The 26042-nt window shown below is 44.2% G+C and overlaps 1 protein-coding gene across 2 annotated transcripts in view; it reads right to left on the bottom strand.

Annotated features, from left to right (window-relative positions):
- Positions 1-26042, bottom strand: part of LMBRD1 (LMBR1 domain containing 1) — a 220264-nt gene that overhangs the window by 85530 nt on the left and 108692 nt on the right. The window contains exons 8-9 of one of the 2 annotated variants that reach the window (XM_045011303.1): positions 3185-3310; positions 1107-1259 (exon numbers count right to left, since the gene is read on the bottom strand). In XM_045011303.1, coding sequence (XP_044867238.1) covers positions 1107-1259; positions 3185-3310 — 279 coding nt within the window. Of the gene's footprint in view, positions 1-1106; positions 1263-3184; positions 3311-26042 lie in introns of both variants that reach the window. The other variant, XM_045011302.1, reaches the window with a different exon arrangement.

A 26042-nucleotide genomic window follows, 5' to 3' on the forward strand; every position in this document is an offset into this window, starting at 1 on the left:
GCAGATCTTGCCCAGGAAGATTGATAGAGATAGTGCACATAATGAGCTCCTTTGTCCTAACTTCTGCTTTTTTTCTGTCTTCAGACCTAGGGGAAGAGAGAATTAGAAGCTGGAAAGATGAGACATGGATTCCATGTGTCCAACAAGAAAAGGCATAGAAAACTGGAACATGGAGGCAATGAGTCAGTTCTTTTCTTCCTTACTATGGCTTATGATGCTAAAAAGCATCTTGTTGCAAGGACCATTTCCTCTTTCCAGGACAGTGATACCTGAAACTCTTAATCTGGGAGGTTTCTAATATGCTATAGAATCCATATTTATCAGGTCTTTATGCTTGAACAAAAACACTAATGATGCTTTCTTCATATTAATCAATGTAAGTCAAAAGATTAATTTCAACAGGTTTTTGAAACACACGTTAGTTAGGTGGCATAGCGTATATACTTAAGTATTTACAACCCTTATCATTATAGAAAGAAACATATACTAAACATACCACAGTAGAAGCTGAATTAGTTGGCCATGAAGCTGCTTATATACATACATACAAATCAGACCTCATGTCCACAACTAGTTCATATTACTACTTAAATAATCTAGTGCTGACTTGGTAATCAGTGCTAAGTGTTAACAGTTTCTTGATTTCGCACTGACCAACATAAATTATAAGACTGTTCTTATGGTGCACAAAAAAACATTTGTGGTTACACAAAACTAAGTACAGAAGCTACTAGCTTCTATATTGGGATGCCATCAAAGAGATATGAAGGCACATTTATCCAATAAAAAGGGACATAAGCTATATTTGGTAGGTATATATGCGACATCCTATGCATCTTTCAAGGAAGCAATCTACAGATTAAAAGTAACAGGCTACTGCTTCATACAACTTGAGATGCAGTAACAGCCACACAAGAGGCTTCAAGTCATTTTATAGTGTTTTAAGATGTCAAATTTGGGGAAAACAAAAAAATCTATTACCACCAGACTACTTAATCAAATAGTTCATGCAAAGGTGCTAAATGGCAAAGAACAAAAAAAGTCAAAAATAGTTATTCTACAGTGAAGCAGGCATAAAATGAAAGACCCAGTTTTGCTTTTTTTACTTTTAGAGGTCGCATGGCTCCACAGAACTTTGTCCAGCAGCTTTTCTCAATAAATTCCAGATGTCTCTCTCTCCTTCGAAGTATCCTTAGCCTCTCTTCAAGTTGCTGTAGGTTCCGTCTGTCCCTTGTTGGTAAAGGCCGACCATCTTTGCACTGCTAATCAAAATGGAGGTGTGAAAATAATGGAACAGTTTGTGAAAAAATATATGAAAGAATAAAATTTAACATCTGTGTAACAAGCTCTGGCAGCTCTATGAAGTCAGAATTGCATACAAGACTGTAAATCCAGTTTGTAAGAGACTAATTTCATTTTAGCCCATTTCTATTTTTAATACTTTCTTTCCAGCTCTCCATTTTTTCTTCCAGTCAATTCAAAGTCAGCTATATTTCACATCTTTTCAAATACATTCCAGAGCAGCACCCTTTAAAGTACACACAGTATAAAAATTTCCAAAAAAACAAAGATCAGAATTGTCCCCTTAACCAGCTGAGTTCATCAACTTCTAACAGTCAAATCCATATTTGGAGATTTCTGTATCTGACAAATTCTCAATAACATTTAACTCCTTTGACCTTCAAAATGCTGGGCATGAGTATCTTAATAAATCTGTTTGAGTGTATTTAATACACTGTCGGAGCTAAGCAAGCTAAATATACAATTTTTAATTTGTGAATGCACAGTAATGAGTTGTATGAATACTATAAGCAATAAATCACAAAAAAGTATTAGGTAACATATGAACCAATCAACAAGCTGATTTTAACATTGATAAGCTGTCTCTTACTACAATTATAGGTTATTTAAGGCAAACATTCTCAAGGATTGAATTTATCATTATAAACATATTTTGGATACAAAACAATTAAAAAATGCATTTCTCCATTCAGGGATTTTTCTTCTCTTTTCTTTTTTAAATAAAGGAATCCTTAAACATTGTGATTATGGGGCTCTCTCAGGTTTGTTGCAGCTCTAATAATTTTTACACAATTTTAATTATAATTTTCTGCTAAGAAATTTAAACTGGAAGTCTCTTTAGAAGGATTCAGTAAATGTAGTGCTCTTAATGGCTAAGAGATTGAGCTACCCCAAACTGTTCCACCAACATGCCTCAACTCTGACCTGGAAGGACCACCTATAGGGGAGAAAGGTGGTTCAACTTCCAGGCCCATTGAATCATTTGTCTTTCTTCTGAGATTGCCAACAACAGTGTCAACTGAGATGTGAACTCTACTCCACAAGAATCTGGCCTTACAAAAAAAATAAAATAAAAATAAAATCTGCACACAAGACCAAGTGTCACATACCTATCTGCTGCCACAAATTTTCATTTTGAAATATTCTCATTGCTGAAATCACTTTCTATTTAACACTTTCATGTAAAATATAATGGGGAGTAACTAAAACTTGCAATTAAGAAAAACAGGAGGCAAAATCCTGGTCATCACCACTAAATACCAATGAATATGGATTCACAGTAAATGCCACTTTACAAATATAGCCTCTTTTAGAGACAGAGTGGTGAAGAGAGGATTAGAGAGTTCTGTTAGCCCACAAAAAGTTTTACAGCACCACATCCAGGATACACATTGATTAGATGAATGTGACTAATGAGTGCAACCACAAATCTATAAATTAAGTGACAGCTCTTTCAATCTAAATAGAGTCCTTCGCAATAAGAAATATTTATTTAGTTTATCCTTTTCATTGTTTTATAATATTTATTTTGTTCTGAGATCAACAAAATCTGATTTATTTTTTCAGCACCAGAACACACACTGTCAAGTCATTTTTGTTAGGTATCCCCGGTGAACAAAAATAGAGGCATTCGCTAATGCACAGTCCATTTTCTGCTATCGTACTGAGTATTTTTGACTCAAGTCCCAACACGTGGAAGGAATCCATCATCTGGAAGAGAAATTGAGAGAACCTAACTTTGGAAGAATAGAGAATATTAACTTCTGTCTGTCTGACATTGTGAAAATGAGCAGTGATCCAAACATTATACCATAATGAAATGCTGAGCAACAGGAACACTATAAATGGAAAAGTTTGAAATGTTACGTAACAAACACCAAACCTTTGATTTAATCCTTAGTATATGTTGTTCTACTTCTTCAATATCTTCAGTGTTCTCCAAACGTTCATAAGTAGGACTTCTAGTTCCTTTTATCAAGTTTAGAGGCAAAGCAGACATACCATAAGCCTAAAACAAAACAGAACAAAAAATACATTAAAAACTTTTGCTATAGAAACTATAAATTATATATGTTTTATCTCACAGCCATTCTACATGTCACATCCATAAAGAGTCTCCATGTCCTCCTCTTCCGCACCTCATTTATTGTTTCCTGTGGAATTCAGTATGTTAGGTATTATATAAACATAGAAAACAGTCTTTGCAACAGAAAGTAGGTGACAATAATCTAGGTGGTTCTGGACTCCTACTATTCAGTGAAAGCTTCAGAACCACTGTAAAATTATACTACTCATTTAGACCATTACTGAATGATAGTCCTGTTGGTGGTTGCCCATTTTTCTTACTAGTAAAAATGAAAACCTGAACTAAATGCAGATAATCCAGAAATCTAATGTACTGGTACTCTCGTATCTTAGAGAAAAAAATCAATCAGTATTTAAAGAAATAATTAATATTAATATCATCTGTTAAGTATGCAAAGTTATTTGCTTATTTCAAAAGACTGAAAAATAAATGGTATCCAATTTTACCCTTAAGTCTTATTAAGTAGATAAACCCTATGTATTTCAGAATGTCTTCTAACTTCCAGAAAAAGTGGCATACATGTCATTTTCCAATTTAACATATGGGAAAGGTGTCTTCTTATGCATATTTTCTTTACATCAGATAATTGACCAGTATGTAGTTGAGGCTAAAAGAGCTAATAAGGAATAATAGAATGGTTTTCATTTGTACATATGAAAGCTACATCAAATTATCAAACCCAAGTTTATTAAATTTTTAGAGGTATGCAGCTGAGATTTTTCAAAGCAATCCAGGTGATTTAGCTATCATCTTATTTTTGAGGGAAGCTGTGTGGCTGAATCTCCTGGAACAGAATTTTAACCAAGGCTCAGAACCTGTGCACTAGCTAGTCTTAAGGTGGACAGTTTTCTAGAGTTCTTTGGAACATACTACAAGGAAGTGCGACATGAGGGAACATTTTGCACATTAGGGGTATGTCTACACTTACAGCTGCATGTAGAGTACAGGCACTACATGTGTAGCTACATATGATAGTGAAAGGCAGGCTGCATCCACACTTCTCACTGCAGTGTGTAGCTACACACAGCAGTAAAAGTCTCCAGCAATGGGACACTACACGGCTAAAAAGAGCAGTGTAGATGTAGAAAGCACTGCTTGGGCACAAGAGAGTTGGGTAGGGTATAAATGTGTAGGGTTGCCAACTTTCTAATGGCACAAAACCGAACACCCCTGCCCTTTCTCAGACGCCCCACCCCTTCTCCAAGGCCCCACCCTCACTCACACAGTGCTGCTGGTGGAGCGACAACCACCCAAATATTTTAATCAGGACGTCTGGTCACCCTACCCCCTTCCTATGTTGAGCGCTCTCCCCCACCTTCACTCACTTTCACTGGACTGGGGAAGAGGGTTGGAGTGCCGGATGGTGAGGGGTATGAACTCTGGGCTGAGGGTGCGGGCTCCACGTGGGGCCAGAAATGAGGGGTTCAGGATGCGGGAGAGGGCTCTGGGCTGGGGCAGGGGTTATGGGATCTGGGCTGAGGGCTCCAGGTGGAGCCAGAAATGAGGGGTCACGGTGCAGGAGAGGACTCCAGACTGGGGCAGAGGGATAGGGTGCAGGCTCTGGATGGGTCAGAAATGAGAAGTTTACAGTGTGGGAGGGGTCTCCGGGCTGGGGCAAGGGGTTGGGGGGTAGGAGCAGGTGTGGGGTCCCGGCAGCGATTACTGTGGCTCCCAGGAAGTGGCTGCCAGGTCCCTGAGGTCCCTAGGCGCATGGGGCAGCCAGGGAGGCTCCACGTGCAGCACTCCCACCCACAGGCATCACCCCTTCAGCTCCCATTGGCAGCGGTTCCTGGCCAATGGGAGCTGTGGAGCCGGCACTCAGGAGGGGGAACTGCGCGGAGCCTCCCTGGCTGCCCAGGCGCCTAGAGGCCACAAGAACCTGGCAGGCGCTTCTGGGAACTGCATGGAGCTAAGGCAGGCAAGGAGCCTTAGCCCTTAGCCTTAGCCCCGGGCCCCTGCCATGCCGCTGACCGGACTTTTAACAGCCCAGTCAGCACCACCAGGGGCCCTTTTCAACTGGGCAGTCCGGCAGAAAACTAACCTGGCAACCCTAAAAATGTGGGGGTTCAGATACTACTACTCATCTAAGCCATACACCATGGTCTACACTATTTATACCAGTTCTAGGTGGGCATGCAGTGTCTATACTCTGCACACTGCTTTAAGTGTAGATGTATCCTAGGAGGCAAGATTTGAACATACAAACGTACACAGGTTGGCATAAGTAGAGACAGGAAGATGACATTGCTGAGACAGGCAAATCAGGAGAGATCCCTGCAGGCTCTAGCAAGCAGATTTTAAAGCCTATTCTTTATGTGTTTAATTTGTATTATGTACATTGTATCTTCCTCTCAGAGATCCAGAAGACTAGCAATATTTCCAGTTGAACATGTGCCTGCAGGGACTCAATACTGTTTGTTTGGTTTTGGTAAGGACCCCAACTTAAACCTTCACAGTTTTCACTGAGTAGGCTGGGAAAATAGATTTAAAGGATGCAAACCTAACTTCAAAAAATTCTGAATAATTCCATAAAAAGGTGAACAAGACTGAACAAATTGTTTTAAGCGCAACTTATTAGCACTGCACACTTCGACAGTGTTCAGACTAATTTCCTTGAGAATTAATATGCTACATAGGCTTCAGGGAGCCAGACAGTCTCTTCTGTACTGAGTGACATGTTGCTACAAAATTCTAAATAAAATGATTTGTTTAAAGGCAAAATGAGTAAATCCAGTAATGTCCTTAAGCATAGCAAATACATTTCACTAAATCTTTATTAGAATAATGTGAATCAGCCTAATCTATTTGACAATTCTAGCATGACAATGTTTTGTGTGCTTGCATTCATATAACCTGTAGGCAGTGGCACCTAACAAAGTGATTCTTAGAGACTAGAGCAGGCTTTATGAGTGATCTGCTCAGAATCTAAAAAGAATTACATCACAGCTGACAAACATCTCCACCTCCCTCCCCCACAAGGATGGCTTATAAATTCTATTAAGCAAAACCATCTGCAGTAGCACCTTTTGACTATTTCCAATACTGCTACAAATGCCAACAAATCATTATCACTGCATACTGACTGCAGAGGCACACCCACACCACTTTCTTTACCTCTAAAGGAAAAAAAATATAATACGCAGTTTCAGTCTTTACATTCAAAGTTTTATACTACGGAAGCTATTCTTCAGGGACAGAAGACTGACACCAAAAAAATAGGCAAAGGATGAATTTTGTGCTCTCCAATCATCCTAGGAGATTTTATTAGCTGAAACCCAGCTAATACAAATATTGCGTTTCCACAGGCCACTCCATCACGTGAAATTCTGCCTACTACAAAATTTAGCACTGTACTCAAAAAAAAAAAGCTTTCCCTTTACTTGTAAGAAGCATTTTTGAGTGTTTTTTCCCCCCAGAGATGTAGCTAGATCTTTCCCCTACATGGAATTTGGTGTCCCCTCCTAGGGGTAACTAAATCTACCACTGCAATTAACTATAACTTTCTCTACTACACACATGACAGAAGATGCATTCATCACTGGAAGCTGGGCATGCCATTTCAGATCAAGAGAGCTTCTCACAGAAATGCAATTTACAAGTAACAGAATAATTATTTTCCTCCCACTACAATCTGAGGCCTGGTCTACTCTATGATTTTAGGTCAAATTCATCAGCGTTACATCGATTTAAGCCTGGACCCATCCACACAATGAAGCCCTTTTTTTCGACTTAAAGGGCTCTTTAAATAGATTTCTTTACTCCACCTCCGACAATGGGATTAGCGCTGAAATCGGCCTTGCCAGGTCGAATTTGGGGTAGTGTGGACGCAATTCGATGGTATTGGCCTCCGGGAGCGATCCCAGAGTGCTCCATTGTGAGCACTCTGGACAGCGCTCTCAACTCAGATGCACTGGCCAGGTAGACAGGAAAAGGCCAGCGAACTTTTGAATCTCATTTCCTGTTTGGCCAGCATAGCAAGGTGCAGGTGAGTGCAGATCTCATCAGCACAGGTGACCATGATGGAGTCCCAGGATCGCAAAGGAGCTCCACCATAGACCGAACGGAGGGTACGGGATCTGCTCGCCAGAGGAGACGAATCTGTGCTAGCTGAACTCCGTTCCAGTAAACGAAATGCCAAAACATTAGAAAAAGTCTCAAAGGGCATGAAGGACAGAGGCCATAACAGGGACGCACAGCAGTGCCGCATGAAAATTAAGGCGCTAAGGCAAGCCTATGTAAAAACCAGAGGGGCAAACGGCTGCTCTGGATCAGAGCCCTGAACATGCCGCTTCTATGATGAACTGCATGGCATGCTAGGGTGTGCAGCCACCACTACCCCACCCCAGTGCTTTGACTCTGCCAATGGAGAATCATGCAACAGGGAAGAGGGTTTTGGGGACGAGGAAGATGATGATGAAGAGATTGAAGATTTCTCCACTTTCTTGCTGTGAGCTACCAGTTTCCCCAACAGCCAAGATATGTTTTTTAACCTGGACCTGGAGCCAGTAACCCCTGAACCCACTCAAGGCGTGCTCCCAGACCCTGAAGGTGGAGAAGGGACCTCTGGCGAGTATACCTTTGTAAATATTACATATGGTTTAAAAGCAAGTGTGTTTAATCATTAATTTGCCCTGGTATTCATGGCCAGTACAGCTACTGGAAAAGTCTGTTAACATGTATGGGGATGGAGCGGAAATCCTCAAGGGACATCTCCATAAAGCTCTCCTGGATGTACTCCCAAAGCCTTTGCAAAAGGTTTATGGGGAGGGCGGCCTTATTCCGTCCGCCATGGTAGGACACTTTACCACGCCAGGCCAGTAGTACGTAGTCGGGAATCACTGCATAACAAAGCATGGTAGCGTATGGTCCCAGTGTTTGCTGGCATTCAAACAACATCCGTTCTTTATCTCGCTGTGTTATCCTCAGGAGAGTGATATAATTCATGGTCACCTGGTTGAAATAGGGTGCTTTTATTAAGGGGACATTCAGAGGTGCCCGTTCCTCTTCAGCTGTGGCTGAACAGAAATGTTCCCCGCTGTTAGCCATGCGGTGGGGGAAGGGGTGAATCGTGAGTGATCTCTCACACCAAACCGGCAGGCCCTCAATACAAGAGGCAAAATGCGACCTTGTAACAAAAGCACAAGTGCTGTGTAATGTGAACAGCAAGGTTTGACGTGAAAGAGTGTACCCATTTTTCTCTAAAATGTGTCTTTTTAACTACCACTCTCCCTTTTCCTCCACCAGCTAAAAATGTTTCTCCTTCGCAGAGGCTGTGAAGATTAGAAGGAAAAAAAAAAAAAAAAAAAAAACGCACTCAGGATGAAATGTTCTCTGAGCTCCTGCTGTCCTCTCGCACTGACAGAACACAGCAGAATGCGTGGAGGCAGACAATGTCAGAGTGCAGGAAAGCACAATATGAACGTGAGGAGAGATGGTGGGCTGAAGATGATAGGTGGCATCAAGAGTTGATGCTCAGGCTGCTGGAAGATCAAACTCACATGCTCCAGCGTACGGTTGAGCTGCAGGAAAGGCAGCAGGAGCACAGACCGCCACTACAGCCTCTGTGTAACCAACAGACCTCCTCCCCAAGTTCCATTGCCACCTCACCCAGACGCTCAAGAACGCAGTGGCAGGGCCTCTGGCCACCCAGCCACTTCACCCCAGAGAATTGCCCAAGCAACGGAAGGCTGGCCTTCAATAAGTTTTAAAGTGCAGTGTGGCCTTGTACTTCCCTCCTCCCCAACCCCACCCGGTGCTTCCCTCATCTCCCACTCCTCCTGGGATACCTTGGCAGTTATCCCCCTATTTGTGTGATGAATTAATAAAGAAAGCATGAATGTGAAGCAACAATGACTTTATTGCTTCTGCAAGCGGTGATCGAAGGAGGGAGGGGAGGGTGGCTAGTTTACAGGGAAGCAGAATGAACCAAGGGTGGGGGGTCATCAAGGAGAAAGAAACAGAACTTTCACACCGTAGCCTGGCCCGTCATGAAACTGGTTTTCAAAGCTTCTCTGATGCGCACCGCGTCCTCCTGTACTCTGCTAACCGCCCTGGTGTCTGGCTGTGCGTAATCAGCGTCCAGGAGATTTGCCTCAACCTCCCACCCCGCCATAAACGTCTCCCCCTTACTCTCAGATATTGTGGAGCGCACAGCAAGCAGTAATAACAATGGGAATTATTGGTTTCACTGAGGTCTATTCGAGTCAGTAAATGTCCAAATGCACATTCTACCACCATTCTGCACTTGCTCAGCCTGTAGTTGAACAACTCCTGGACTACTGTCCAGGCTGCCTGTGTATGGCTTCATGAGCCATGGCATTAAGGGGTAGGCTGGCTCGCTCCCCAAGGATAACTATAGGCATTTCAACATCCCCAACGGTTATTTTCTAGTATGGAAAGAAAGTCCCTTCCTGCAGCTTTTGAAACTGACCAGAGTTCCTGAAGACGCGAGCGTCATGTATCTTTCCTGGCCATCCCACGTTGATGTTGGTGAAACGTCCCTTGTGATCCACCAGTGCTTGCAGCAGCATTGAAAAGTACCCCTTGCGGTTTATGTACTCGCTGGCTTGGTGCTCCGGTATCAAGACAGGGATATGGGTTCCATCTATTGCTCCACCACAGTTCGGGAATTCCATTGCAGCAAAGCCATCCACTATGACCTGCACATTTCCCAGAGTCACTACCCTTGATATCAGCAGCTCTGATTGCATTGGCTACTTGGATCACAGCAGCCCCCACAGTAGATTTGCCCACTCCAAATTAATGCCCAACTGACTGGTACCTGTCTGGTGTTGCAAGCTTTGGTGCTGCTGCCAAAAGGCAATGAGCTGCTGCTGTGTAGCAATGCAGTCCCATGTCTGCCAGCACCCAGGAGACTTATGGTGACTGTCAGCTGTGTGGGCTCCATGCTTGCCATGGTATGGCATCTGCACAGGTAACCCAGGAAAAAAGGCGTGAAACGATTGTCTACCATTGCTTTCACGGGAGGGGGGCGGCGGCTGACGACATGTATCCGGATCACTCCTCAAAAATCACTGAATTAAGAAATGGACTTCCAAAAGCAATATCTGAGTTGCTCATGTCTACTTACTGTCGCAATCCGTTGCACAGTTATGGCTATGTATGGCCACTTGTCGGTCCATGGCCATCTTGTCCTGTTAAAAGGACAAGGCAGCCTCCATCTTGGACCAGGTTCTTGTTGTATAGGAGAGGGCAGAGACTCAATCCTGCCCAGCAACACTGGCTGTGTATGCTCTCCTGTGTTTTTGTTTTTTTTCTCTCTCCTGCTGGGCCATCTAAAGGTCAGGCTAGTTCTGTGTGTGAAGGCCTGATTCTGCCCAGCAACCTGTTTTTTTTGGGTCGGTCGTCTGGAGGTCAGGTTAATTCTGCCCAGAGACTCACTTTCCTGCTCTTTTCGGACCCAGTCATCTAAGGGTCAAGTTTGTTTACTTGCAACTCCAGTGTGCCGTGTGCAAATCCTTCCGACGTGGGGTGGCAACAGCTCAAATCCTGAAGGGAGGAGGGACCAGGGAGCCAATCAGATGTTGACACGAGGGAGTGAGACCCTTCTATAAAACTAGGTTTCCCCCCAAAATGTGTGTGGAGCATCCGCGTGTTAGCTGAAGGACCTGATCACTCGTTCGGCCAGGGTCTCCTCCCGGTAAAGTGCACTCGTGTCGTATCGTTTGGATTCGTTGTCGTTTGGACCCGATCCCTGTCAGCTCGTCATGCTTCTGGTGTCTGTTCTGCTGGTCAGCTGCGCCTGGAGTGCGGTATTTGCTTTTTGGTATCTGACAGTTAGCTTATTTAGCCTCTTACTTTTCCCCTCCCTAACTTGGTACCAAATATCTACTCAGGATATCAGGATTGTATTAGTGAGCTCAGAATTGCACAATTGTTTAGCTAGCTTGTATTATTGTTCTATTTGTTATTGAATTGTTAATTGCAAACTGCTTTATGTGTTTGAATCACTGCTCTGTCTGTGTCCAGTGTGTGTGTGTTTAAATGGGGAGCTGCCTCTACTTAGAGGGTAGCTGACCAAGGGGGTCCAATCCTCGCGGTCTGAGTGAGTGGAATCTGCCCAGCTGCAGCTGCACCACACTCTGGATTTATCCTCTGTGTGAACGCAAGGGTGGCTGAGGCAGTGGCCCATGGGTCTCTTTCTCTGTGTTGCACCGGGCATCGCCCTGACGAACCCGATTCCTACCTTGAGAGATTGGTGTGCCTGTCTATTTGGTGGTGTGGTGAGCAGTATACAGTACATTGTTATTGGTTTGAATTTGCTTGCATTGTTTATCTGAGTCCCAGGTGGGAATTGCCTCCTCCCCCGGCCCAAGGTGTAAAGAAATCCCTAAATAAACGCAGCCACTTGGCTTTTCAGTGTTACCCTGGTCCTGCCTGTCTTTTCCTCACTCAATACCAAGCTTGAACGAACCCCCAGGTAATTTAGACACTTACTAGTGTTTGGAAAATCCTGTAATGACATCATCAAGGGACTGCCTTGCAGATCTAAGGATAATTTCCTTTCTGCACAGAAGACAGTAAGCATATTCAAATTGAGTAGTTATTCCTAAGGGACAAGGAACTCCTTTTATGACTCTAATACTAGTTCTGATCCATTTTGTTAAGATGTTGTGGAATATAAAATTTAAACCTTCTGGAGTCCCTTCAATGAAAATAAAAAGGGAACATGAAGACTAACTCCTAAGATCTATGGAGATCCCATTAGAACTTGAAAATATCTAAGAAGGGTTTTTTGATTGATACAGAAGAAAGGAAGGTGAATGCCTTCTTTCTCATGGAGCTGAAAATCACAAGTCACTTCTCATTTTCTTCTTGAAGCAATACAAGAACGATAGAAAATGCAAATCAAATCTTGCTCTCTTTTTTTAGTTTATCCACACCTTATACATATGCATTCACCCCATACTTGCTTTATTGGTTCTAATCTAGAATAATATTAGAAGTTACTTTACAATGCTAAGGAATTCTTTAGGAAACTAGAGAGAAACAAGAATATTCCATCTTTATCTGAAAGTTAAAAGGCACAAAAATCAGAATGGTCAATGGCTGCATAAAAGCCAACTGAGACATTTACAGTTATCAAAGTAACCACAGCCCTCTTCAAATTCTGTGAATACTTTACCCATGCCTATTAAAGGAGCACTGCAAGATACATGTCTACATTTTCATAACAGAGCAAAAAAATCCTGCAGTATATGAGAATGAGTTAGAATCCATGCCATGTTTCTGCAAATAAATAGGACATCCTGAGTCATCTAGATTTTAAACCTATACATTCTTTTTATAGATCAGAGTCTAATGTTTTCAGACAAGGACTACACTTTATGTTTATAGATATTAAAAAATATTCAGATAGTTGGTAACAGCTTCCATCAGTGAGAAGTGAGAGTTTTATTTCTCTAAACATTTTTCCAGTCTAATTCTCACTCTTGAACATTTCTGACACCTCTATAAAGTTTAGAACATGGGGGTGCTTTGCAAAATGCCTCAAGCAAGAGTCTGAAAGCAGAAATATACCCTGGTAGTATTTACAAGCAAAGTAAGCTTGCTATAAAGTAAATGGACATTTATTAAGGAATAAGAATCTGTAGAAATTCCCTACAATTTTTACGAGTGTGAGATGTACGTTGGTGAAATGGCCAACATTTAGCAATAGTTAAGACATAAAGGCATCTCAGATACTGCAGTATCCCTCTACTGTGGAAAAGGAAATAAATGCATCTTGTACACTACTGTATGGTAATCAATGGTAAATGATGGGTAAATAGCAACTACTATTAGCATCACCAAATGTGAAGAAATACACCTAATCCAGCCACAAATGACATTTCATTTTTCCCTATGACAATGCCACTCCCCTTCTTTGGTGACCTGTAATAAGTTTGTAGGTCAACTGCACAAACACCACAAGTGAAGTTATTAAAATCATCATAATTTTTTTTCTGCATCATATGGTATACACAGACTATTAACTGAATTCTCATGCCTCTGAATGACAACTAAATTATACAAGAACTTATAGTAATCTTCAATAATAGGTGAATGATTCCTATATACATCTGCCTTAATAACCTCTATGGTGAATGATGCGGTAACCATGCTTAGCACCCTAAAGGTCTTTACGCTCTGAGAATCTCTGCAGCCCCTAGTAGGTGATAAGGCATGTGAACTGCAGGGCCTATCTGAAAGTTCATTTTGTTACCTCTATTTCCAACTATGAGATCACAGTTCAGGGTTCTTTATTAACGACCACTGATTTTCTCCAATATAAACTCTTGCCATAAACAAATTAAAATATAAGGTATATTAGATAAAATTGAGATAATACAATAAAATATATAAATGCTAGTGTTTCCCCAACTAAGAAAGTCTATCTCCCCAAATATCTGTAAAACATTCAATATATATCAGTGGCTCTCAAACTTTTTTACTGGTGACCCCTTTCACATAGAAGCCTCTCAGTGTGACCCCCCCCTTATAAATTAAAAACACTTTTAAATATATTTAACACCATTATAAATGCTGGAGGCAAAGCGGGGTTTGGAGTGGAGGTTGACAGCTCACGATCCCCTATGTAATCCCCTCACGACCCCCCCGAGGGGTCCTGACCCCCAGTTTGAGAACCCCTGGTATGTATGCATCACTAACTTCATCAGCCGTATTCCTTACCATAATACATGACCTCCCTTACCCACAAACCCTTTCGTTACTTTTTTTCTTGTCCTGACTTAGCTCATAAGCTTTACAGGGCAAGGAGGTTTCTTCTTCAGGGCTACCACTGAGAACAAAATGTTTATCTACAATTATCAGACAATAATCTCAGAGAAAACAGGAAATAATGGAGGTCTCATACAAATGTGTGACAGATGACAATAAAAGTTTACTTTTAATGGCAACCCATATAAAAATCTATAAAGCATCACATACAATACTTTACAAAAGAAAACAACAGACATGCTTCTGGACAATATTGCTAAAAATATTGTTAGGAAGACAAGAATCAAAGCTTATTGACGCTAACAAATTGTATAATTCACAGAGGTTCTTTTGTCTGGCTCCTCACTCCAAAGCAGCGATCACATCTAGGTTTTGTCCCTTTTGCCAATATTGTCCTTTTCTTTGTCATTGAAGTGCTTATTCAGTGTGCCAGATCCAAGGAACAGAAAAACACTCTGCCCTCTGTAAACCACAACTGTCTTTTCTATGCTGGTTTTCAACTCAACATTTTCGTATTGCATTGTCCCATACCAGCTTCCTTCCCCCACCCACACGCATACTGTAAATAAATCCCTCCCTCTTACTTTGAAGCTCACATTTTGAGTTAACATTTTGTTTCACCTGAATTCCCACTACTCACCTGTAGAGGGTCTTCTGTAGATTGGTTCTACTGTCCATCTCTGTGGTTCACCAAGGAACACTGGTATTATTTATTCATACAAAAAGAATTAAGTTTCAGAAGTGTACAAGTATACATGTAGCATCCAGATGGAGAGCAGTTTTTCATCACTTTAAGATGGCTCTACCATGGACATATAGTAGCAAGGTCTCTCAAAATACTCTTCATTTGCTTCCATGGTCCATTTCTAGGCTCATGATTGATTGAAGCATGCCTGTGCATTCCAGAATCTTTCACACAGGGTTCAGGTGCATTTAGTGCTGTTCTTGCCTGTAACTGTTCTCACCTTAGGGTAAGGGCATAATTTATTCTTCCAAATCAATCAGAAGTAATTTATTCCCATTCTTAGGTTTATTCATCTTGTACCAGGCTTCAGAATTTCACAAGCTCAAAGTTCTGAGCTGTTACACCACCTCCCCAGTAAAGGGTGGGCGTACACTAGTGGATGAGATAGATGAACCGATTTATCAGTTTCCTTTATGTAAAACAAATCACAATGAAATGAATCCAGAAAGCCCAGAACATTCCAAACTGTAAAGGAGGGTGGAAGTGCAAGCAAAAGATAGTTACCTTTTTCATAACTGGTGTTCAAGATATATTGCTCGTGTCCACTCAAGTTAGCTCGCCACACGTGCTGGTGGTGGAAGTTTTTCCCCTCAATGGTATCCATAAGGGACCGGGTCTAGCTCTCTGTGGAGTGGAACGCATATGCCACAATATAAAGGGGACTGCCGACTCCCTGGCAAGAAGGAACTGAAGGTGTGGGAACGCCAACTGTGGGGAACGAGGGCAGGTCCTGGAACACACATGAGCAACACATCTCGAAGAACACCAGTTACAAAAAAGGTAACTGTCTTTTCTTCTAGTGCTTGCCCATGTCCATTCACTTTGGTGGTACTGCTTGGGAGTCATCTAGAGACGGGTAGGAGTTCATGGACATGAAGACTAACAGTTCTTTCAAAACCAGCATCGTCTCTGGCCTGCTGAGGGATGGCATAGTGCTCCGTGAATGTGTGCACTGAAGACCATGTCATGTCCCTGCAAATGTCCTGGATAGGAACGTGAGCCAGGAAGGCAGCCGCCAATGCTTGAGCTCTAGTTGAGTAGGCCTTCACAACAGTCGGTGGCTGGAGCCGTGCCGGCTCATAACCGGTCCGGATGCAGGATGTAATTCAGTTGGAAATCCTCTCAGAGGACACCAGCAGGCCCTTCATCCTATCCACTGTTGCAACAAAGAACTGAGTTGATCTTTGGAAAGGCTTGGTACGTTCCAGGTAGAACGCCAAGGCACGCCGAACATCCAGGGTGTGCAGCTGCCTCTCCTCAGGCTTACGACAGAACACTGGAAAAAATGTCCTGATTGACGTGGAAAGAAGGACATCACCTTTGTCAGGAAGGTTGGATGGGGTCACAGCTGTACCTTGCCTTTGCAGAACACTGTATATGGTGGCTCCGAGGTCAGGGCTTTCGACTCTGACTCTCGTCTCGCCGACATAATTGCTTCAAGGAAAGCTACTTTTCATGACAGGTCTGAAAGGGAACAAGAGTCCATAGGCTCGAAGGGTGAGCCTGTGCGCACCAGATTGAGGTCCCATTGAGGGACCAGGTTCCGAACCAGTGAGAAGAGCCTCTCAAGGCCACTTAGGAAGCTGACTGATATCTCATGTGATAATACTGATTTCGCCTGGACACGTGGGTGAAAGGCTGAAATGGCCGCTAGATGAACCTTGATGGAAGACAGGTTCTTCAGGTGGAGCAGGCAGTCTAGGATGGATTGCATGGATGAATGCGTCAGGGAGATGGTCCGTTCTGATACCCAGTGGGAGAACCCTGTCCACCTCACCACAAGTCATTCTAAAGGAAGGCTTTCTACTCTCCAAGAGGACCTGCTGTACTTCACTAGAGCAGGTCCTTTCCTCTGGGTTCAGCCACATAGCATTCATGCCATGAGGTAGAGGGAAGCGAGATTTGGGTGCAAGAGGTGGTCTCGGCGACCTGGTAGCGACCAAGAGGCAATTACTGCCAGATCCATCAGTGTTCCAAAACAGTGTTGGTGGAGCCACACTGGGGTGATCAAGAGGGACAGAGCATGGGTTATCATGGATCTTTGACAGGACCCTGCTGACTAGCGGAATCATGATGACCTTGTCCAGGTGATCTCTGGATGGGAAATAGACTGTTAGCAACTGCTGGAGGGGCCGCAGCCTGAGCCTCACATGGCAAACGACTAATGTGCACGCTGCCATGTGGCAGAGTAGCCAAAGGCAGACCTGTGCCATGGCAAGAGGGAACGCGGAGAGTCTGACGATAAGATCCACCATCTTCTGGAACCTGTCTTGTGGCAGCAAGGCTCTGGCACAGGTGGAGTTGAGTATGGCTCCGATGAATTATATCCTCTGCACTGGAACTAATGTTGATTTTTTCTCGTTTATCAACTGGCCCAGGGCGTGGCACGTGGCTTGCAGTACTGCGACATCGGACTGGATTTTGCACCTGGAGTGGCCCTTGACCAGCCTGTCGTTGAGATATGGATAAATCTGAATACCTTGACTTCCGAGGTAAGATGCCACCACCACCATCGGTGCAACTGCCAGCCCAAACAGAAGCACCACAAACTGGAAGTGAGCAGAGCTTATCGTGAAATGTAGAAAACATCTCTGTAATATCGCTATGTGGAAATATGCATCCTTCAAATCGAGAGCAGCATAACAGTCTCCTGGATCCAGGGAAGAGGAGGATGGAGGCCAGGGAGCCCATGCAGAACTTCAACTTCTTGAGATACCTGTTGAGTTCTCGCATGTCAAGGATGGGTCTTAGCCCCCCTTTGGCATCTGGAATCAGAAAGTAACAGGCGTAAAACCCTTTGCCCTGAGGTTTAGAGGGACTTCCTCCACAGCTCCCACCTGCAGAAGGCCCTGTACCTCCTGCCGAAGCAGGTTTTCATGAGAAGAGTCCCTGAAGAGGGACAGGGAGGGATAGAAGTAAACTGGAGGACATAGCCCTGACCCACAGTACTGAGGACCCCTGGGTCCATAGTTAGAGGCCCAGGCAGGGAGGAAAGGTGACAGGTGGTTGAAGAAATGGTGGGAAGCAGGATCCAGGATACAGGCTGAAAGGTGGCCCTCTGGCGCACCGTCAAAACGCCCGCTTTGAACCCTGCTGGGTGTGGGTAGAGCTGGACCGTGCTGAGATCAAGGGCTACTGACTCTGACGGCACTTGTAGCCCTTGCCCTTTTCATGGAAGGGCTTCGACCTGGGCTGACTGCCAAACCTCTGTGGCTGTTGCAGCTTAAACCTCTTCCTAGATGGACCCGAGGTATGGAGGCCGAGGGTCTGCAAGGTAACCCAGGAGTCCTTCAAACCATGTAATTTGGTATCTGTTTGCTCCGGGAACAGGGCTCGTCTGTAGAACGGGAGGTCTTGCATTGACTGCTGGACCTCTGTGGAGAGACCAGAGGATTGCAACCAGCCCGCTCTCCTCATCGAAATGCCTGAAGTCATGGTCCAAGCCATGGCATCCACCACATCCAAGGCTGCCTGGAGAGCCACTCTAGCTACCGCTTTGCCCTCATCAAAGATTGCCTGGAATTCTCTCCTGGGACCTTCAGGCAGCGAGTCGGAAAACTTGGCCAGAGACTGCAAGATGTTCAAATCGTATCGGCCATGCAGGGCCTGAAGATCGAGCCTAGCGTTGTAAGTGGCCAAAGATGAATAAATTTTCCTCCAAAATAAACTGAGCCTGTGTCTTTATTTTTGGGAGCTGCTCCCAGTTGGCCCAGCCTCTCCCATGCATTGATGGCCGACACCACCAAAGAGCTTGGGGCAGGATATGTATATAAGTATTCACACCCTTTCACAGGCAAATATTTGTGCTCTACCCGCTTAGAAATAGGCAGTAGATAGGGAGGATCTTACCACAATGATTTTGTGATTTTGGCTACCCCTTCATTCACTGGCAATGCTACCCTAGTTGGCGCCACTGAGCTGAGTACATAAAAAAGGGAGTCGAAGGGCTCCCCCGGCCCCTTTCCCTCCAGCCCCAAGTTAGAGGAGACCCTCTTTGAAAGTTCCTGGTGAGCCCTAGTGTCATCCTATGGGTGATGAGAAGGCAGAAGCAGGTGCAGGTGGTCCCGTCACCCCCGAGAACTTTTCCGCAGGACCCTCTGTTAAGGCTGGGCCAACCAAAGGGGGTCTTTTGCATGGTCGCATCTGTGTCCAAAAGGTGGGTGGGAGGCCATGGCAGACCGCTTGCTCAAGGCCCCATGGGCTAGCCCATGTTCCTGTGATGGCTAGGGAAACTCCCAGGGATTCCAGGGTTGGGCCACTGGCCCTATGGCCATGGTACTGGTGGCAGTGCCATGGAGGGTGTCGATACTTCTGATGACCAATTCTGTCCTGCTGGAAGGGACTCCTGGTCTGCGACTGAGCATGACGAGGAAGGGCTGTGTACGGGGGACAAAGACAGTGCTAAGGCTGATGAATAACCTCAGTTCCTTCGGTGCGGGCTCCGGAGCTCCAACTGGGACCCGCACCAGGGTGCCAACACTCCGTATCGAGGTCCCAGTGACTGGTGTCAGCGTTCGGCAGATCAGCGATGGTGATCAACACCAAATGCTCTCCGACCAGCATTGATCCATCAAACAGGAGTGGGAGTGAGAACATGGCCAAGCAAGGGAGCATAGTCGCTGCTGTGGCAATCCGAACGGGCACTCTGATGACTGGTAACAGGGCTCCCGGGATCTCTGGCTTCCTGTGCAGAACCGGTGCTGAACACTCGGGGAATGGCTACGACATTCTCGTTGCTGCTGTTTGGGGGATGAGCGCACCTCAGCAGGCTTGCACCATACCACTGGGGATCTGCGCCTCGAGCCTGATGAGTGGTGCCCTGAGGCTGAGGACTGACGCCGGGGACTTCGCTGAGCGGGCCATTCCATGTCCGAGGCGTGGTGGCTCTGGGTGGGCAAGCACTGTTGGGACATTCCCTGAGGCAAGGAGTGGTACCGCACTGCCAGGGACTGTTGGAAAGGTCCCAAGGCAGGCTTACCCCTGGACTGGGGTGCTGCCATAACCATGTGGGTGGCACCAGAAGAGAAAATATCCTGCACCACCTGCAGGGCTTCTGGGGTTGATGGCACTGCCGGGTGCCAGACTCCCAAGATGCTGTCCTGGGTAGCAGGCGGGTCCTGGGATGGGCTGACCAGCTCAGCAGGAGCTGGGCCCCGACTCCTGCATAGTGGTAGTGAGCAGCTCCTCAAGCGTCTTCTCTCTCATCCTGTCCTCTCCTTCCCTTCACGGGACATGGGAGATTGACCCCTCCAGGCCTTTCTTCGCTTTCCAGACAGTGCTGGGGAGGGGGAAATCGACACCGGTTCCATCTTCGGACCAGCAGAGCACTCCACACCAAAGCCACAGTGCTAGGAGCAGATTCCAACCTGGGCAGTTCCAGTGTCAGTGCCGACTTCGTAAGTAGTGCTCAGAGACGAATGTCCCATTCTTATTTCGTGTGAGGCTTGAAACTTTTATAAATTTAGCACTTCTCACTTATGTGGGCTTCCCCCAAGCACCTTAAGCATCTACTGTGAAGGTCACTCACCGGCATCAGTTTCTTACGACGGTCACAGGGTTTGAAGCCTGGGGACCGGGGCACACCCCATCCCTAGGCTAAGTGCCGACTACCAACTAGCTAACTAACACACTAAGGGAACTATCTAACAAGTTTAATAATTCTTTACAGAAGAAAAGTTCACAATGAACAGTTCTGGACAAGGAGATTTGCTGAAGCAAGGAACATTCCAGCACTGTCACTGGTGGGAAGATGGAACTGAGGGTGGGGGAGAGCCGGCAGCGCCACTTATACTGCGGCATTAGCGCGTCACTCCAGAGGGCGTCGGAGACATTCCCCCTATGGATGAATGGAAAAACTTCTGGCACCGGTGCATGTGGCGAGCATACACACCTATCAGAATGGACATGAGCAAGCACTCCACGAAGAACTATCAATTATAACTTCCTGAAAAGAATTTTAAGTCAATATTTTATTTTTCTCATAAAATCTACTACTGCCTTACTTGGCGGGGGGAGGGGGAGAGAGCAACCTCACTTGTGCAGTGGACAACTTGCATAATTCCCTTCCTTTCACATGATGGATATAGTCATGGTGGGCAAGTTGACCATGCAAGCAGGGGTCCACACCTGTATGGTTTGGAAGGATGTGCCACACTGGTCTCTGAACAGATAGATGCATAGTGGGGAAGTTAGGGAAGGGACATGATATCTGTGATTAGTGTCCCCAATGGTCTGTGCACCGAGAGTGGAGTAGCCCCCACCATTAGTCCAGTTTAAGGGCTGCAGAGCAAATGCAGAGGGGCTGCACTCCAGCATGTGGACTGCCTGCAGGCTGGTGAGTGAATTCCACCCCCTCAACCAAAACTCCCACTAACCACCCCACAAAAAGCTCAAGTAATCCAGCTTTGTACAGGACAGAAATTAATTTCATCTCATGAAACCAAGATTTGGGGCATAAGAGGATATGAATAGATGTAATCAAGAAATTAAATATCACTCAGCATCATATACACTAGCATAGAGGACTGCACTACAGCTATGTATAAAGTCAGAATTAGGAAAGTTTGGGTACTCAACCCTGAAACAGATTGTGAAATCTGAATCTGAAACCTCAGTATATGCTGAAATAAAGTCCAAAGAGCTCACCCAGAAATTGCAAATTAAAGGTGTCATCCTACAACAGATGTTGCATTCAGATGTTCCATAGTCTGCCCAGAGGCAAAACAGATAGTAATTGTGACCATCCAGCAGGGACATTTTGTATTCACACTCTATGAACTTCCTAAAACCAGAAGGCTGCTACTTAGACACAGAAAGAGGACCAGATAAAGGTACATAAGAAAAATCGAGCTGAAAAGTGAGTATCTGCCAAAAGGCCGAGTAAAGCATACATTTTCTGAATGCGTCTCACATTTTATAGCAATAATGTCTAGAGGCCTCAGAGATCAGCAAAAAAAGCCAACTTCAGCTAACCCAAACCCAACAGAGTCAAATTTACATAAATCAGTAATGGATGAAGTAGAGTTATTGGTGACTATACAGTTTTCCAGCTCATGACAACCCTGAGTTATTGGAGTATATACCAGCCCCACTCCCACTACTCCAGATACGACTGGGATTCCTTTTACCACACTAGGGGAAAGCAGCTAGAAGAATGTGTACGAAGTACAAGAACTCTGATTTGTGTTAATGGAATAATTGTTGCTGACTTCTCTCCCCTTGGGTGAGGTTGTGGGATGTCTCTTCTGTACCCGTTTATCTGTTTTCAATTGTGTTGAAGAAAAAATATCCCCAGGGAGAAGAGAATGAATTTTAGATTAAAGTGATTTCTTTACTTCCACCACTATTTCATTCTTCCTTCTAACCCCCCAAAAAATCAATTCCCCAACACAGACCACTATTTAATTCTATATGCCCCCCACAGTGCCTCCAAACAAGCCCCCCACCCCATTAATTCTACTCCTTCACAATTGTACATGCCCAGTTTTCCCATATAATTCCACTCCACCTAATACCACACCCAATAAATTCTATACCCTCTACAGACCCCCCACCCCCATCCAATCTCTCCCCACACATATTCTCTGTGCTATTTAGGCCCAACATTAATCTTGCCCCATCCCCAAATACCTGTTTGCATGGTATGTGCTGGTTCTACTCCCTACCTGGCCCCCCGTCTCTAAGCTATGCCAAGATACTCTGCTCCTCACTCCCCACTCTTATGATGCAAAACTATCAACAGAACCAGATGTTGGCCTATGTCTGCCTAAGGCCTAGGGCAGGGGTTCTCACAACAATTTTTTTGGTGGCTTCAGAGTACAGCCACCAACTCTTGCTGCTGGCTGCTCTGATAATTTTTCCTAAAATACTTAATTAACTTTAGGAAAAATAAATAAATATGCATGTTAGGATACAGATATTCAGGCCTGTCTGCAAAGGCCTATACTTTAAGAATTTAGGTGTATTCTTATCACTTAGCTAATTATAGAGGTATAAAAGAAAATCAAAAATCACTGTCTGTCTGTGTAATGGCCTTTTCTTACTGTGACAGTCTGAGGCCCTGTTTAGTCATATTGAAATAAGGCAATCTGGGGCTGTTAGAAAGGTGATCTGATCTATCACCTCCAGAGAAAGGAAAGAGCCTAGAATATGTAAAAGGAAATTTAGTTTGATAGTTTTCTGTCTGGTAAGAACTCACTTATCAATAGACACAGCTGGAAAATCCTTATGTCTGTATAGATGTAGCTGTGAAATCCTCACTTCTGTATTGTTTTGTATGTTTATTTGCATGGTCTCTGGTTCTGTAATTGTTTCTGTCTGCTGTATAATTAATTTTGTTGGGTGTAAACCAATTAAGGTGGTGGGATATAATTGGTTAAATAACCATGTTACAATATGTTAGGATTGGTTAGTTAAATTTCAGTAAAATGATTGGTTAAGGTATAGCTAAGCAGAACTCAACTTTTACTATATAGTCTGCAATCAATCAGGAAGTAAGGGGGGAGGGGTTGGGAACAGGGACTGGGGATGGGGGAATTGGGATCATGTTTTGCTAAAGGGGGAATGGGAACAGGGGATGGGAACAGGAACAGAGACACAGGCAAGGCTCTGTGGTGTCACAGCTGGGAAGGGGGACACTAAGGAAGGAAACTGGAATCATGTTTGCTGGAAGTTCACCCCAATAAACATCGAATTGTTTGTGCCTTTGGACTTTGGGTATTGTTGCTCTCTGTTCATGCAAGAAGGACCAGGGAAGTGAGAGGGTGAAGGAATAAGCCCCCTAACAATGCACAGATACATGTCCAAATCATTATAATTTATTTATGTACGGGTATTTTTTTTGTGCAGGCCCAAATAATAAAAATAATGTATAGTTGTCTCTATTCTTTACTGGACTTAAACAGAATAGAAACACAAATAAGGTGCTTTGCACTTGTCTTTATGATTTTTTCTTTAGCTTTTTTGGTTGCATTTAAAAAAAAAAACTTGCTAGCTAGTAAGTCTGCTGCCGTGAGAAGTGATACTTGTATGTTAATGTCATTTTTCACAGCCTCCCAGCTAGCTACTAAGTCGGCTGTGAAAAGTGGTATTAAACTCACAAATATCACTTTTCACGGCAGACTCGGCCCTGACAAGGTCAGAGGACAAATTAAACCCTGGAAGGGTAGGTGGGTAAGGATGCAGTGAGGGCCAAGGACAATGAGGGGTGGAATAGATTGAGCACTGGGGGAGGCAGCAGGGGCCAGGCAGGTGTGGGGTGAGACCAGGGCCGGAACCTGCCGCTGTGCAGCCAGGGCCCCCGGGATGGAGCCTGAAACCCCACAGTCAGAGTCTGGGGCCCATGGCCAGATCCTGGGTCTGGACCCCGGAGCCTGTCGCTGCATCCCGAAGCCCCACAGTTGGAGACTGCCACCGGCCTCCCCAGGGCTGAAACCTGACCCCACCACCTCCAAGAAAGCCAGGAACTCACTAGTTGCCTGCTCTTCCAGCATGTCTCTCTCTGGGGGCGGGGGCAGGGCCGCTGTTTTGCCACCGACCTCATCTCTACCAAGGAGGCTGTAGCCACAAGAAAAGCCCCTGGTGCCCGCATTCTAAAAACATTAGCCTAGGGGACCACAGCAGAGAGGAGGGAGAGAGAGCAGTGGCTGTGTGCACCTGTTGAGGAACCAGGATGTCTCTTACCACATGCAGCATGTGTTTGACCATCTTCCACAAGAGGTTTGATAATAAGGCAGCCAGAGGGGATTTCATCACAGGTAAGTGTGCAAACCTCCAGGTCCAGAGAAAGCTGGAAACTTAATAGGTTTGGATCACAATGCCATCATGCTAGGCGCTGTACACAATGTACAATAAGATACACCTCTACCCCCTTATAATGCTACCCAATATAACACAAAATCGGATATAACGTGGTAAAGCAGCACTCCGTGGGGGTGGGGCTACGCACTTCGGCATATCAAAGCAAGTTCAATTTAATGTGGTTTCACCTATAACGTGATAAGATTTTTTGGCCCCTGAGGACAGCGTTATATCAAGGTAGAGATGTAATAACTGCCCTTACGAGCTTACAGTCTTAACATATGAGAGGAATGACAGATTGAGAAAAACAAATCAAGGGGGGTAGAGCAGAGAACAAGATAAACAGTGAGAAATTATATTTGGTATAACTTGCAGTTTCAGAGCTTGCGATGCTAGGAAATGCAGAGAGCATAGACAAAAAGGAGTGTGACTCAATTGGAGCACACAAGCGTCTTTGAAGAACAAATGTCTGTAGTAAATGGATTAAAAGTAATTTAACAACTATTGCAGCAAGCCTGCTATGTATTTTATCAGAAACACTACCCATTTATAGTTAAATGCATTTAAAATTAATTAAATTTGGCATTTCTAAACTTCTTGCTGGCAGCTACCATTTGACAATGTTTTATCAGTTAAAGTGCTATATTGAAACAGTAAAATTTCTCTTCTGGCTGCATATCCTGTATTAAAGTACAGCAGGGTAGAATTTATACAGTTACCTCTGACTATCTCAATCTAACTGATGACACAATTGAAGCTTTCCCCACTGCCCTTCAACTGTATTGTTATAAGGCAGTTAAAAATGCCAATTTTTAAAATCAAAAGCTTTAATTTCAAATCCAATTTCTATATGGGAATAAAGTCTGCGTGAGTGTTCAGGTTCCATAAAGCAAACTGGATGCAGCTTTTAAATACAAGTCTTCTCTAACTTTTAGGTTTTTAAAAATGCAATATAGATTTATTCTTTTGCAAAAGATTTGTTGGCAAGATACAGCACTTAGCATTGCACTTCTTGCATAGCACTGCCCTCTAGTGAAATTGTACACAAGACGGCCAAGCACAAATGGAAATTGGAAATGGAGAAGTGCAGTAGCGAATAGTCATCAGAACTAATCTTAAATATATACATAGAACAAAGTTTGATACACAAAACATTTTCAAGAAACAAGATAGACTAATAAGTGCCTTTGAGAAAATTAAAATGTTTTATACATGAAAATAGTATTACATCTGTTAACAAGTTTGACTGTTTCTTTTCGCAGGCATCAACACGTTTGATCTAAAACAGGGTGAGCCATTATGCAGCCCACATGTAAAACATGTAGAATTCTACAATTAGAGTTTATACACTTATAAAAATTTCTTCTGAAG

This window comes from Mauremys mutica, chromosome 3, assembly GCF_020497125.1.
Source record: "Mauremys mutica isolate MM-2020 ecotype Southern chromosome 3, ASM2049712v1, whole genome shotgun sequence".
Taxonomy (NCBI): domain Eukaryota; kingdom Metazoa; phylum Chordata; order Testudines; family Geoemydidae; genus Mauremys; species Mauremys mutica.